Here is a 16,080-nt window from a genome sequence, read left to right on the forward strand (position 1 = left end):
TGGGCTGTATCCATGTCCTATTGCTGCAGTGATAAATTACCACAAACACAGTGGCTTTAAACATACAAATGTATTATCGTAGAATTCTGCAGGTCAGAATTCCAAATGGTTGGCAAGGCTACATTCCTTCTGGAGGCTCTAGGAGGGAAAGTCCACATCTTGCTTTTCCCAGCACATTAGAACCACCCACATTCCTTGCTCTGTGGCCTTCCTCCTCCAGCTTCAAAGCCAGCAGCCTCGTGTCTCTCCGACTCCTCTTCTGTCCTCACTTCGCTCTTTCTGACCACAGCCGCTTTGAGGGACTCCTGTGATGAGACAGGGCCTACCTGGATAACCCAGAAGAATCTCCCCACCCCTTTCCACAACCTTCATCCCATCTGCAAAGTCCCTTTTGCCACATCCGGTAACATACTCACAGGTTCCAGGGTTAGGCATGGACATCCCTGGGCGCCATTCTTCTGCCTACCATGGGGATGTATTCACTTTTCTCTCCAAGAAAGCTGACTTCTCTCCCTTATTATTACTATTACTGGTAATTATAAGATAAACCATTTCTACAGCACTTTACAACTTAGGGAGTGTTTTTCATGTCTTTTATATTAAATAATTTCATAATAATTGTGTAGGAAGTTAAGAAAGATGCTATTGCTATCCTAATTTTACAGATGGAGAAAAGTTGAGCTTGGGGAAGCTTCAGTGATGTGCTCAAGGTCACACAGAGATTATACGGCACACAACAGCTCAGACCAGGATTCTTTTACACTGCAATCTGTAAGCAGATACCAGAAAATTCCAGTAATAAGCAAGCCGGCCATTATTTGCCAGGCTCTGTGTTTGCCTTAGTTCAGGGAAGGCCGTTCCTTTGTTTTAGGTAAAATGCATCACTAAGTTAGAATTCTCCCAGCTGTAATAGTAGTTTGTCAAATACTTGATACAAAGGTATTGGTTACAGTAAATAGGCCGGTGTATTTGGAAAACCCCTGCTTTGGCAGGATCTACAAACGAGATTTTGTGACAATGATAACTTCACAAAAGTTAAGAATCATGTAAAAAAGGGATTTTGTCTTCCTGCTCCTGAGAGGTAAGCAGTGCAATGGGGGCACATATCTGTGTAAACAAAGACCAGCAGAGTTCTAGGCCCTTTGAGCAGGGCCAGGAGGAAGGGTAAGACTCTGGGGAGGCAGGAAAGTGCAGCTTCCCTGCAAAAGACCTGCTGTAACTGTCTTGGAAAATCAAACAAGGGGATGAGAAAGATGGCTTCCCAGACAGAGTACCAAGGGCACTGGCAATACTCACGAGGCTGGACCACAGGCTGTTAGCGTGCTGGGATTGCTGTAATGAAATACCACACGCAGAGGCAGAAATGTATTCCTCACAGCTCTGGAGGCTGGATAGTCCAGGATCAAGGTGCCAGCCATTTTGGTTTCTGGTGAGGCCTGCTTCTTGGCTTGTGGACAGCTGCCTCTAGCTCTGTCCTCACATGGCAGAGAGAGGACAGGAAGATGGGGAGGGGGCTCTCTGGTATCTCCTCATGTAAGGACACTGATTCCTTTGGGTCAGGGCCCCACCCCTATGACTTCATTTAACTTTATACCTTCATAAAGGCCCTGTCACACTGGAGGTTGGGGCTTCAGCACTTGAATTTTGGGGACACAATTCAGTCCATAGCACAGGATATGGCAAGTCCTGGCATGGATCAGACCTGGACAGGTAGGCAGGGTGCCCCATCGTGTGCTTTGCTAAGCAGCCTGCACTTCACCCTGATAAAGGAGTAGTAGGAAACTATTTTAGGGGGGAGAGTCACAGGATGAGATTTGCATTTCTCAAATGGTTCCCTGCAGATAACATAGGACAGTGGTTAGAGGACACAGACTCAAGGGTGGTAATGAAATGGAGACTGTGGTACTTGTCCAGCCTCACCAGGGTATTATACTGAATGAGATAACTTATGTTACCCCCTCTACAAATGCAATGCATTGTTGTACTGTAGCAGCACAGAGCCTTAATCCTCATGCTATAGTTACCAATATACATGCTACAGGAAAGAATTTCTTAGTGTACCTCAATCACTTTACACAAATAGGTTGTTTCTTTTTATTGTACATTTATTCAGTAACTGGTTGCTGTAAATGACAAGGACAATGACCCAATTATCATCAAACTGGTGTGACCAATTGGCAGTAGGAGGAAGAAGTACAGCTCCTCATGTAAAACAGATACAACTTTATTTTGTTGCACGCTGTCCTTTCAGTTGAGGGGATGGGGGTAGTGGAATCTTCTCTTGGCCCTGAATGAACAACCAGCAGGGCCATGGCTTTGCTGCTCATGCTAAGACATTAGACAATACTGTGATCACTTCCCAAGTCACACTCAGTCACAGTACTGTAACCAGAATGTTTAGACTGAAATAGTGACTTAAAACCCTGAACCTGGCTTGGCTTTAAATTTTTCCCAATCCCAGGTGAGCCCTGCTACAGGACTAAGGTCGTAGGAGGACTTGATCCTTCACCTCTCTTGCCTCCTTACCCACTTGGCCAGATCCCTTTTTAGATTCTCCCATGGTAAAGTCAGGAGGGAGGCGGGGATGGAGGGAAGTGAGTTACCAGTAAGACCTTGGTCCCATGGTCGCCTGGTTCCTTGTGCTCTGGACCAGTGACGTGGTCAAAGCTGGGTGCTTTCCTCTTAGACACTTTCATGAGCCCCTGGGTTCCCGGCCCTCCCACCCCTGCTGCCGGCCCTTGGATTTGCTTCTCCATTCTTGGTTGTGCACTGGGGTCCCTTATCTCCTGAGCATCCTCTAAGGTACTTGTCTAGCTCCTTCTGCTGAGGACTCCTTGTCCCTTCAAGAGATCCCGTTGGACAGGACCCAGGGCAAACTGAGGCCGGCTTTCTCTGCCATGAGTTGCCCATGAGAAACGCCCCTTGCTCTTAGGGTGCCAGCCCTTCCATGGCAGTGGGCCCTCCTGGATGTACCCCTAAGGCACTTGATCATTCATCCCCTCTCACTTCCAGATTTCTTCAACAGGAGATAGGCTCTCATTCTGTGTCCCTTGAATGAGACAGGAACACATCTCAAAATTCCTCAACGTCCCCTGCAAATCCCTCTCCTGAAGCTTGGATCAGAAAGTGGCACTCACCCCAGAGGGCAGGGAGGTGTTCTAGAGTTTGGGAGTGGTTCTCCAGCCTTTCCTTTGGAAAGCTCCTTGTGCCGACTTGTCTGCGCTCACTCACGAAGCTGGTGGGTGTCCGTGCTGGAGCAGCGAAGCACTTGTTGAGCATCTTCACGCAACCCTCTAAAGCTAAGCTGTTTGCTCTCTGAGCACATCGGCATCACATCATTCTCATCAGGGACTTCCAGGCAGAGTTGAGTGAAATAATTTCAGAAAACAGGTGTGAAGGCCCCAAATGCTGAGAGCCTGTTCTCAGTATGGGATTCATTCTCTGACCTGGGGTTGGGAGAAGTTCTCAGTGAGTGGAGCAGCAGCCAGGGCACTGATACTCTCTTCTCCTTTCTCTCCCTCTGAAGGCTATTACTCATGGAGGAGCCCCGGAAGCGGCTCCTGGTTTGTGCAGGCCCTCTGCTCCATCCTGAATGAGCATGGAAAAAGCCTGGAGATCTTGCAGATCCTCACCAGAGTGAACAACAGGGTGGCCAGGCACTTTCAGTCTCATTCTGATGACCCTCTCTTCCATGAGAAGAAGCAAATACCATGTGTTGTCTCCATGCTCACCAAGGAACTGTACTTCTGAAAATAACCATTCCAGGGGTGCATTCTAGCCCAGAAGGTACAAGTCGTTTGTTGATGAATCAGATTTTTGATGCTCTTGAAATATCTGGAAACCCTGAAGGATTTTAATTTCAGAAAAATGTATTGATTCAACAAGAAAAACTTTCTGGTGCTGTCTTGTGTTCCTATGTTTTCAGAAACTTTTTTTCAGTGTTCTCCATGTGATGACTGTATTTCCTCTTGAAACTAATTTTCTGTTTATACTTTTCTTGTTGTTGCACTTAGTCATACAACACAAGTGACCTCTGAAGATGACTCTCAGCTGTGTCCATGGTGATTGCTGATGACAGCGGTAGACAGAGTCCTATTTGCCCCTAGCAAGGAAAGTCCCAGTACTTGACAAAACACAGGCTGTATTCACTCGTATTGCAGAAAGTGGGTATTGATTGTGGTTTGAGTGATTTTTCATTGGTTTAGGACAGATTCTTATGGAAAACTTCCCATGTAAGTTGGAGAGGGAACAAAGCTAATGGTTCTAATATGTATCAGTCAGAACCCAATAAAAAAAAACACCAGAAACCATTTCAGGTGTTTGAACAGAAGGCATTAACAGAGGAAATGGACATACAAAAGTGATAAAAGAGAAGCCAAATGAAAGGAATCTGTTACCACAAAGGGCTATGAAAAGCTGTGGTTCCCTTAGTCCAGAAGCTGGGGTCATTCCTCAGGAGCTGGGACCACAGAGGGAGGTGCCTGGCAAGAGCTAGGACCACCACGGGGTTGTGGAAAATGAAGCCATGGCAGGCACAAAGCCACCACCTGTGATATGATGACACCAGCTGAGCCAGAGATGGAGAAATCCTGGCTTCACACCTCCTTCTGCCCTTGAGCCTTCCTCCAGTGCCTTGTCCTTCCAGCCCTGCCTGGAGGTCAGCTGACAAGAGCCCTCAGAAATATGACTTCCCGTAGCACAGAGCAGAGGGAGGGCTAGTGAAGCAGGGGAGGAACAAGAAATGGGGAGAGGCCTGGCCCACAATGTGAATATAAGTAATCATATTCCCTCATGTTCAGCCATTCCTCCATGGAATCATTTGTTCATTGAGTTGTCAGATATTCTATATTGACCACGATGTACGAAATAATCTGTTTTAGCTTTAAAATACGCCTAGACCTTTTTAGATTATTCTAATCCTTATTCTGAGTAAATCTTTTGTTACCTCGAATTCTGTAAGTGGAGAAAAGTTTATAGTAAAGATTTTTGCACTTTGTTCCTCTCCAGGTTATCTTTTGAATTCTATTTCATTCTGCATAATAACTGGTTAACAAACAAATGTTTATATTTTTTATTAAAATGTGGTTGTTTAATTCTTAATGCTCTTGGTTTGCTTTCCTTTTAAAGTTTTTATCGCAGTGAAAAAATGGGAAAACAGGGTAAGAATTGACCCCACTGACTTGACCTCAACACAAAATATAATTCATGTTCCTTTTGAATTAAAGCAATAAGTAAATAATCACTTAGGAAGCTGAAACTCTTCACCGAAAGCGTTAATCAACTTCTGAAGCTGTGTGTGATGGGCTGTCATTTATTAATTTGGCAACAAGATCAGATGGTGTAAAAGTATCTTCTTTCAATAAGAAAATTAATTTAGGGCCAGTTTATTAGACTTGTCCTTGGTATCCTGCCATCTAAAATAAACCAAATGTTCAAAACATAAGTGGAGATCATGAGTTAAGAATAAACATGCACCTACCTTACCGTTCCCAGAATTCACAGGCTGTTCTTTGGAAAACAGCCTATTTTATTACAGGTCCCTATCACGGAAATAAGTATGCCTAAGCGCATCAGAAGTAGACACAACAGCCCTCTAGTTATTTGCCTTGTAAGTTTCATTAAAGAGAGAAATGATTCCAAATGTCATTTGGACTTATTGAATCACTGAACATTTTTTTAATTCTCTCAGCAGTTAGTGTTTTTAAGCTTACAAATAATGAATATTACCTCATGTCCCTTGGATCAGAGATATGACTGGCTGTTAAGAAAGAGTCTTCATCCTTGAATACTTCATTGGGCAGACACTTGTTTATTAAGATCAGAAGTCCTATTCTAAGTTGGGTATGTGTTCAGTCACACCTACATCCTCAAACTTCCTGGGTTTTTCTAATTCAAAATTCTGAGGTAACACTAAAGGAAAACTCAGTCCTGGTGAATATACATTCTTAATTCTGATTATTTAGAAACCAAACTGCCCTTGGTAGGAATAGATTATTCTAGGTACTTTCATTCGTGTGTGGATACTTTTATTCTGGAATAAAAGTATCCAGAGCACTGCTGATGTCATATGAAAAGGACAGTGCAGGTCTGTGGTGTTACTGCCGACTCAGTGGGCTCTTTGTTGTTCCTGAAGGTGCCACTGACCTGCTTTAGGTGTTAGCTGTTAATACATTCACAGTCAGCAGTACGTTCTGCGCTGAGCTTTTTCTCTGAGAAAATTTCCATAAACCAACATAAGACTATTATGTCTACGAATTGCTCAAAATGGTCCCAAAACTAAGTGCTGGAGTTCAGCATATTCACATGGTTTAAAAACAAGGAAACCAAAGCCTGTTTGTGAGAAAGAAAGTGATGTCCATTGAAAGGGTACAGACACCTTATTTTGCCCAGTCTTGCAGGGCATCACTTGAAATCTTGTTACCAACTACTCTCGTAACCAAGGATTGCCTTTTGACTCCCTAGGAGACCTAGACCCTTCTGTCCAGCTTTTCATCTTTCAGGTTCTTTTCTAGCAAACATCTGCTGGATGAGAAGGTGCATCTGTCATCAGTTTAAAGTGGCAATTCTTCAGTGTCATTAGGCAGAGAGACAAATGGCAGTAGCTCAGGTATCACTCATTTCTGAAGGAATGTGGTTCTTAAGAGTTCTTCACAGATATGCAGATCAAAAGGTTCTTTTACAATGCTTGCCTTATAAATATTGTGTCTTGCAACTCCAGGTATGCACACAGTGACACCAGCCATCTCTGGGAGCTTGTCAGAAATGCAGAATATCAGGCCCTGGCCGAGACCTACTCAACAAAAATCTGCATTTTATCCAGATCACCAGGGGATCCGTGTGCACATTACAGTTTGAGAAACTCTGTTTTGAGGTCAAGGGCCACTTGCTTACACCTTTTTCCTTCCCCTCTGCACTGAATATGGAGCTGATAATATACTATATGCCTAAAGAAAATTAGTGAAAGAACGTATATATTTCGGAGCTTTCACAGAAGACATGTTTTCAGGCATCTCTTAACCTTCAGCAAAGTCCTCTTGTAAAACTACACGATGCCTTTAATTCACATAGTATACTTTTTATGCCCTTCTCCATTTTAAAGGAGTGTTCTGCTGAGTGGTATAAATTATTTATATGTTCTCAAAGTATCTGCAAATGTGAATTGCAGCCTTTAAAATATCTTCATAAACAGAACAGGATTAAGGGAACCATTCATTGCATGTGTTCACTGGTGGCAGGAGTCGTTATACCTTGAAGCCTCAGAGCTTGTCTCTTTCCACCTGTCCTCAGATCCTGATAAACACCAAGACACCAAGAGAATTATTACCTCTCCCTGCCAGTGTGATCAAGCCATAGATCACCTTTTTGATAGGCCTTAGGACTTCTTTTGGGATCAGATGGCAAGTAATTCTTTTTGATTCATAAATCATTAACACAAACACCAAGAACGTATTTGGAAGGCCCCAGCCACCAGCATAGTACTGATGCGGACATGGAAACTCCATTAGCCTGCAGTTTCACGCACGAATAAAAGTACCTAATCAGCATTCAAAAAGAGCCAGATATGATGAGTTGGCTTTGGCATGAATTTTGGTATATATGGCACACCATAAATATTTATGGGATTACAATTTCCTACTAACTTGATTTTAAGCATTTGAAGTCAAACTATGTCAAAGGACTTAACTTGAGGAACATGGGGTTATGGCTACACATGTACAAGGCTGAGCATTTCTTGAGCTTTGATGGTCTGACCCAGGTAGATGGCATAAAGTTCAGGAAAGATTTGGAAAAGAGAAGGAAGGGCAAACAGTCTGATAGGTTTGGTCTAGATTGCTATTTCCAGCTTAACTTGTTTAAGACACATGTCAATCATAGCATCATACTTTCCTCTTACGATTAGGGTTAGCAAAGGTGTTTTAACCATTAGTATTTAAAATTTGGCTCTGAGTCTGATCTGAGTTCTAATCCCAGCTCTGCCACTTGACCATTTAATACTGTGATCTTAGTCAATACTTCAGTTCCCTCCTGTACACGTGAGGATGGCAACATGAAGAGCAAATGAGATTAATGTATGTGAAGTGCATGTTAGCACAATGACTGCCACAAGATACTCAGCCAAAGGTCAAAGGTGATGACAATGATGAGAAGCTTATGGAAAGGAAAGAACAGAAGCTGCTCCACTGGACCCTCCACTCACTCTTTGTGCCTCAAGGGCTGTTTCCTTAATCTTGTCTTCTAGTCATTGCCTCTCAAAGTGAGGTCTACCAGAAGTGCGGCGATTATACCAAAGACTGATTTCTGCAGCAAACACTTAGAATCCTACTAAATGTCAGTTGTTGTGTCAAGTATTGGGCAAAGATGATCCAAAAATGATGTTTTCCCCAGAGGAGGTAAACAAATCGCTCCAGTAAATAGTGGCTCTAACAGCGCTGTGTGCACATTACTCCAGAACGCAGATGAGGTAGTGTCGCTCTCTTTGGGGATTCAGAGAGGGGTTCCCAGAGGAAATATCATCCTCTTCTACTTCAACTTTCCAAAAAGGCTGAAGGGAGGCAGCAGAGAAGGGGAAATTAAGGTCAGCAGGTAGAAGATGTTTCCTTCACTCCATTGATTCCCAAGCTTTGGATTGTTTGAGAATCTGTCTATGAAGCAGATTTTTATATCTCATCCCACCTGCCATAGTGATTCAGTATTTCTGGGGTGGAGGCCAGGAATCTACTCATTTAACAAGCTTGCCTGGAGATTCTAATGTAGGTGGTCTTAGGATAGCTTTATGCTGATACTGAAAGGCTCCCTTGCAGATGGGCACAAATGGCAGCAAAGACCAGCAAAGGGCCAGCAACGCACTGGCTCTTCACAGACCAGGTATCCCCGTCAGTCTGGGCTGCAATAACAGGTCACCGTGCATGAGGCAGCTTGAGTTTGTTAACATGTTTCTCACTCTTCTGGAGGCTGGGAAGTCTAGGATCAAATTGCTGGCAGATTCAGCGTCTGGTGAGAGTCAGCTTCCTACACTTTACCTTGTTGCTATGTCCTCACATGGAGGAAAGGCAAAGAAACCTCTCTGCAACTCTTTTATAAGGGCCCTAATCCTACTCATGAGGGAGCCACACTCATGATTCAAGCTCCTCCTAATACCGTCACATTGGGGGTTAGGACTCCAACATATGAATTTGGGGGGAATACAGTCAGTCCATAACACTTAGTTATCCTATCCCCAGACTGAACGGCAAAGGATTCAAATCCCAAACATGCTAAGAACTAGAGAACTCTTTCTCAAGAACTTTCCAAGGCTGAAGAGGAGCTTCAAGCCCAGGGCAACTTTCCTTGGAAGCCTGTGAAGCGTAAGAGAAGAGCAGACAGCTTGCAGTGAATGGGTGCAGGTGCACTGGCTTTTCCAGCTCGTGTCAGCAGGCACCCATCTTTCATTGCACAAATATTTACAGACTGCTAAAGCACATGGGCAGCTTAGACCAAAAAAGATATGGAACACTTGGAAAAGGCCTCTCTGACACATTTTATTTGTGGCCAGTTACCCAGAATCAGCATAAACTCTTTGCTCCTTGGTCTGAGCAAATGTGTTTAAAGAACATTGTCCCTGGGTTCATTTAGTGTTTACTTGCCTGGCAATGGTTGCTGAAGTTTCTTCAAGAGCCTGTGGGGGACACTTCTTCTTTTCAGGGTTAAAAATAAGGTTTCCAAAAATACATATGCATCTTATGGATTGCTATATTGCCAACAATTTTAATCTCCTAGGCCACCCGCATGCCATGGACAAGATTTATCCAATGGTTGGGCCAAATCCCAGGAGCCTCAGAGAGCAAAAGTGAACAATCTGAAAGACTTGAATTGCAAAGACCCTTAGTACCATCTTGTTTTCCTAACATGTTAGTTAAGAACAAAGGCTCTGGAGTTAGACAAATCTGTTCAATCACAGCTTTAGCACACCCAAGTCATATGATCTTGATGAATCTCTCAAGCTCTCTAAAACTCAATTTCTTCAGCTTAAAATGCACATAGTCCTGGGTAGGTACATAGGAAGTGGTGCCAACCTCCAACGGTCTTGTAAGGAGTAAATTGAAGAATTAATGTAAAGCACTGGCACAATGCCTGGCACACAGGAAGTAGTGATAAAGGCTTGGTTCTTTTTTCAACCCGCCTGACCTTATAAATAATTTGGGTCACAGAAAGGACATTAGGAAGGGGGAAAAGGACATGCAAGTGGATTCTAATATACAGAAAAGACCCTTTCTGAGGATAATGGCTGTGCATGCAGAAGAGAGGAAGAAGGTGGGCAGGAGCTGAAGTTAACTTGCCAAGAGATCAAAGGACGACAAGAGCATGGCTTGGCCACTAGCCCAGGCCTCGAACGAGGAGAGGGCACTGAGTGTAGAGATGTCCAATGAAATACAAGGGTGCCTACTTAATTGGAATTTCAGATAGAACAACCACTTTTCAGTCCCAAACATGGCATGGAGCATACTTACACTAAAAAAATTTCATTGTTTATCTGGAATTCCAATTTAACTGGGTATCCTGTTTTTTGTGTGGTTATTTTTTTTACTGGTTTTGTCTGCCCTGTTTTGTTGTTGTGGTTGTCGTTATTGGGGTGTGTGTGTGTGTGTGTGTGTGTGTGTGTGTGTGTGTGTGTGCGCGTGCCACTCTTGCAGTCCTAGCCCTAACTCTAAAGACCTCTGTTCCAGCTGCCAGCACTTCCTCTTAGCCCTGATTGCCCACCTCACAGGGATGTTGGAAGGAGAAAAATAATATGTGGGAAAGGTTTTGCAAACTCCAAAGAACTCTAAGATCAAGTAGGAGACACTTCCTTTGGTATGTGCAGTTATGAAAACCCTGAGTCATAAAGCAAAATCCAGGTCTTAGTGGATTTAAGGAGATGTTTGGAAAGCTCCAAGGAGTTTGAGGAGATTATTCAGCAGGCGGTTTCTAAAGACCCTAATGAGAGAGACTAGATATGATGATTCTCAGCCGTGGTTACATCTTAGAATCACCTGGAGAACTTTTCAAGTCCCAGTGCCCAGGCAGCACCCAGACCAACTCGGCCAGGATTTCAGGGTGGGACCAGGAACCAGGGTTGTGAAATCTCTCCATGGAATTCGAATTTGCTCCCAAGCTTGTAAACCTGTGGCAAAATATGCCTGGGAAGATTTCTAAATGAAAAGTGTGGGTATAAGATTGATATCAGAGACTGAGTATCTGAAGGGGAGGAGAAAAAAATACAAATAGGAAAAAGGAAGGAGGTAATTTAGATAGATCCAGCTAGGTGACATAGACACAAATATATTCCACCTGCTTAAAAAAGAAAAACCTTATATTTTAAAACACCTAGTATAGGGAAAATCATTATGGCTATTTTTAAAACCAGAAGATTTGGACTAGAAGTAATGGGTTAGGTAAGAATATCAGGTGAGAATTTTCTATAATTAATCAACCAGCACCTAACAGCTACATAACCATTGGGAGCAGAGATCTCTCTCACTTCAAAGGGCAAAATGATCCATTTGTAGTTGAAGAAACCTGGGTTGGAGGATTTGTACTTTCCACAAAATCACAGATGGTTCACAATTTCTCTTCTAACTTATAACAGGACTTGTGGGAGCTGAAGACCAATTTCTCTTTCAGGCATAAAGATTTAGAAGATGTGGGTGGTTATGTAAAAATGCACCTATTCATGTTCTGAGTGAACCACACTTACAAGAGAAGCCACCATTTGTCTAACTAACCATGATAGACACCTAAAAGGAAATAACTTTTTGTACATATTTTTTTCAATCAACAAATATTTATTAAATGAGGTGCCAAGCACTGTTCTTGGCATTGGGGATAGAGTAGGTAACAAAATAGTCATCATAGAATTTATATTTTAGTGGAAAAGACAGATCATTAATGTAATTTCATATAGTGAGAAGTGTTATGAAGAAAAAAAAGCAGGAAAAGGAGCTAAGGAATGGTGAGGTGGGAGAAGGGAAGGTTAAGTTCAAGAGAAAGGCTGGGAAGCCCTCTCTAAGGTCCATGTCTACACAGAAACTTGGTATAGTGCAGGAGTGGGCCACATGGATATGTGAAGAAGAAAGTTTCTAAGCAGAGCAAGCAACAAGTGCAAAGGCCCTGAGGCAGCTACCACCTGGGCCTGTTTGAGGAATATCAAGAAAGTGGATGCTGCAGAGCAGGTGCTGGGAAATAAGAGTAAAAGGCAGGTAGAGCGGATCACCTAGGGCTCTAACCATGATGAGCACCTTGGATTTCATTCTAATGCAATGGGGAGACATTGGAGGGATTTGAGTGGGGAAGTGATAGGATCAAAAGAACTGCTGTACAAGATGATGTGGAAACTGGATTAAAGGGAGAAGGAGAGGAGGCAGGGGGCCCAGGCAGGAGGCTTTGGCTAAAGTTGCCCATGTGAGATGATGTGGGTTGGAGTGGCCATGGAGGTCATGAAAAGCACTCAGATTGGGGTCTTACCTTGAAGGTAGAGCCTACAGGATTTGCTGGCAGATTTGAAGTGGGAATGTGAAAAAAAGCTCGAAATTGAGGATGACTCCTAGGCTTATGCCCCAAGCAGGTAGATGAAATGGTGTCATTTCTTGAGACTAGGAACATGTTGGTAAGAAGGGTAAGAATGGTGAAAATCAAGATTTTTCTTGCGCACATGCCGTTTGAACCGAACATGGACATACACACTAGACCTTTACATTAACCCACCCAATATCCATTCTCCCCATAGTAATCTCCAATTGCTTTTGCAAGAATCCTAATCTCCCTTGCTTCTTTGTCCCCCTGTGGTATCTCCCTGGCAAAAACAGAAACCTGGAATGAACCTTACCCCCTGGCTTCCCTGTGTCTGCTCCTGAATAGCTGAATGCTATTCAGAGAAAGCCACACATCAGGCAGATAAGAATCTTGCTGAATTCATGGTTACCAATCCCAATTGACCCTCAGCACTTCCAGCACTGAGGGATGTTTGTAGAGTGGGGAAATATCAAAGGAAGGAACTCCGGGGATTCTGAAATGGAAGGGCTAAATGCAGGCAGAGGAGCAACGAGAGGCAAGACAAATTGGTCGGTGCTGGGGAGAACCAGATGAGAAGAGTACCTTGGAAGCAAAGGGAAGAGAGAATTTCAACAAGGCTTGGCCAACTGCCCTTGCCTCTTTTTGAGCAAACTCTTGTTTTTAAGAATTGTTGGGTACCTGGGCAGGACAACCTGCTTAGTGCCACCCTACTGATGACAATTTCATTAGGGATAAGTAAGCAAATCTCCATGGAGACCTTGGCATGTGCAAGTGTTTTGGAGAAGCCAGGCTTTTGTTTCTTCACGTGGCACAAAGGAATCATTCCTACCTTCCCCAGGAAGACAGTGGGAGGGTATGGATGGGTGGAAAGCAAAGGGATTGTTTCAATGGTAGTCATTGTCGGACGTCAAGGCTGGGCTGCCACTGTTCTCAATAAGAGCCACTGTGACTTTGTTCCAAAGTCTGTAGGGAATTTTTTTATTTGTTTGCTTTTAAGTTTTGTCTCTAGACATCTGGAATGCCAGGGTCAGTTTTGTGCCAAACCGCAAAAAGGATGAAAGCCCAGGACCTCCTCCTGGGACACCAGCTTCCTTTGCAGCTTGAGGCATGAGTAAAATCTGCCCTAAGATAGTAGTTCAGGAGCTTCCTGTTGGTTCACCTTCCAAACAAAACTTGTACTTAATCCCCACCCTGGCAATCAGAGCTCAGAGTGAGAAGGGGTAATTTCAGGAGATCCATGGACAGGGCACTTTGCTGCGAACTGAATAGTGACCTCTTGACTTCCAGTAAGTACTGCTTGGTGGGACTGGCTTGGATTCTCAAGGCTGGGTGATCTGGGAACTTACTGAGCAAAATTGCTATTATGGGCTCTTTCTTCTATTGTGAGCTGTATAGTCAGAGGGAAATAGGGCCTCTTAGTATCACACTCATCAAATCCCAAATGACATTACAATGAACAGGTTAGGTAATAATAGTGGGTAGATTTTCCTGAATGAATCCAAAGAGCTAAATCTAAAAGGCTTTTTTGTTTGGGGGCAACAAGAAATGCAAGCAGAACTGTAAAAATATTTAATACTTTCTTAGATAGGAGGGAGAACAAAGTGTTTCAAACACCAACTCTCAAGTTAGAATTCTGACTCTGCTTCTTTTAATTATATGACCAAAGGCAAATTGCTTAATCTCTCTGGTAACAGTTTCCTTAGCTATAAAATGGGTATTATACCATTGTAAAAATAATGTTAAATTTTATAGTATTGTTATGTTTTATATATAAGTATATATAAATGAAATCTACTGATAGTTTATATATATATACTATAACTTTGCTGATTTTTTATAAGAAAATTTATGTAATAGCTTTCATGCCTATGTACGTAATGGATTTTACATATATGTATGCATTTACTGGATTTTGTATATATAATACAAAATTCACATAGATAATATGAGATAAATATATATTAAATATATGAAATCCACTGTATACATATATATGAAGTCTATTATACAAATTTTGCATAGAAGTGCCTAGAATATATTAAGTACTCAATAAATGCTAGTCATTATTAACCAATCATAGAATCATAGACTATCTGAGCTACCTAACAAGAAGTATTCATTGAGTGCATAGTAGATTTTTCTCTGCCAGATTATCTCAAGTGTTGACAGTAATCCTTTGAGGTGGTAATATTAACACCACTTCCATTTTACAGATGAAGAAACAGAAGTGTAGAAAGGTGTTATCATGTACCCCAAATCACGTCTCTCATCACTGATGGAGATGGAATTTAAATCCAGATTCCAGAGTTAAATCTAAACCACTACACCCTACTGCTTTGCTTCATCTGTCATCTCATTTTTTTGTTGGGTGAGGAAAAGCGACACAAGTAGTCCCTACGTGACTTTGGAGACTTTCACAGACATTGGAAGGCCAAAAACGTCCTCCAAAGCTCTCTTTGTCATCCACAATGTGCAGGGCGCACTCGTGTTGCTGTGAGTGCCCTCATGCACCCCTGAGGTGCCGTGTGCGGCTCTGCCGAGCAACCTAACACACGGCACAGGGCTCTCCCTCTATCACATGCAGTTTTACGTTTGTAAAACAAGCTATGTCAGAGGACAGCACTGAGACACCCAAGCATGATAATGCTTGCAAACACATTTTATAAACTGTAAAGGCTTTTGAAATAATTATTATATCAAGAAAAAAAAAAGACTTTAGCATTTTAACAAAGATCTTGCTGTAAACACACTGCTTGAAAAACTGTCACCCTCAGCTAATCCCTCCTGCACAGTCCTCTGATCTGATCTTTGAGCTCCATCACTCATGAGGCTAAATGCCCCATGGGAGGGGTGGCCAAGTCCCACACTCATGGATAGAGGGAAGGTTGATGGGCTGAGAACCACTGGTCCCCAAATCGGCTTCAGTGAAACCTCTGAAACTGGTAAGAACCTCATAGACATGAAATGAAACCTTTGATATTAAATTTTTTAATTTCCCATGCTTTCTGGAGGGTGGGCAAGGTTTTAGATAGGTTTTATTCCTCTTCCTTGTGTAGAATGGCTCTTCCAGAGAACAGAGAGCTTTGGCCTCAACAGCGCCTTTCTCAGGCATTCCAGCTCATTGCACAGATCTAAGTATGCATGTCACACCAAGCAGGGGTTAAGGGCACCAGTTCTTCAAAGTATGCCTTTAAGACACTTCAGAGAGGCTGCAATTTATTATATTTTACTTGTTATCTGTTTGTTATTTGTTCACATAATCGTTATTGTTATTATACAAGAGAACCTCAACAGAAAAATACCTTTCTCCAGTCAGGGAAGGGGTGCGTCCAGGAAGGGGTGAGTCCAGGGTCCAGGAAATCCCCTTCTGATCTTCAGATAGCTTCCACATGCTTGTGAAAAACCACCAGAAGTGTACTTTGAGAACTGTGGGCTTAGAACTTCCATCTCTGTTAAAAAAAATCATATATATAATTAAAGAATTTATATATATATATACATAAACACACACACACATACATATGTTTATATGCATATGATTAAAGAATGTAT

General features: G+C 42.6%; 1 protein-coding gene and 1 long non-coding RNA gene across 3 annotated transcripts in view; one reads left to right on the forward strand and one right to left on the reverse strand.

Annotated features, from left to right (window-relative positions):
• CASP7 (caspase 7) overlaps nucleotides 1–5,100 on the forward strand; it is a 30,589-nt gene extending 25,489 nt beyond the window's left edge. For both annotated transcript variants that reach the window (XM_057506356.1, XM_057506355.1), the window contains exon 7: nucleotides 3,527–5,100. In XM_057506356.1, the coding sequence (XP_057362339.1) occupies nucleotides 3,527–3,750 (224 nt within the window). In that variant the 3' untranslated portion in view covers nucleotides 3,751–5,100. The remainder of the gene's footprint in view (nucleotides 1–3,526) is intronic.
• LOC130684657 (uncharacterized) overlaps nucleotides 1–16,080 on the reverse strand; it is a 79,498-nt gene that overhangs the window by 19,922 nt on the left and 43,496 nt on the right. Inside the window, exon 2 of the long non-coding RNA XR_008999025.1 lies at nucleotides 15,831–15,977. This is a non-coding gene — a long non-coding RNA (uncharacterized LOC130684657). The remainder of the gene's footprint in view (nucleotides 1–15,830; nucleotides 15,978–16,080) is intronic.

This window comes from Manis pentadactyla, chromosome 8 (assembly GCF_030020395.1).
Source record: "Manis pentadactyla isolate mManPen7 chromosome 8, mManPen7.hap1, whole genome shotgun sequence".
Classification (NCBI taxonomy): Eukaryota; Metazoa; Chordata; class Mammalia; order Pholidota; family Manidae; genus Manis; species Manis pentadactyla.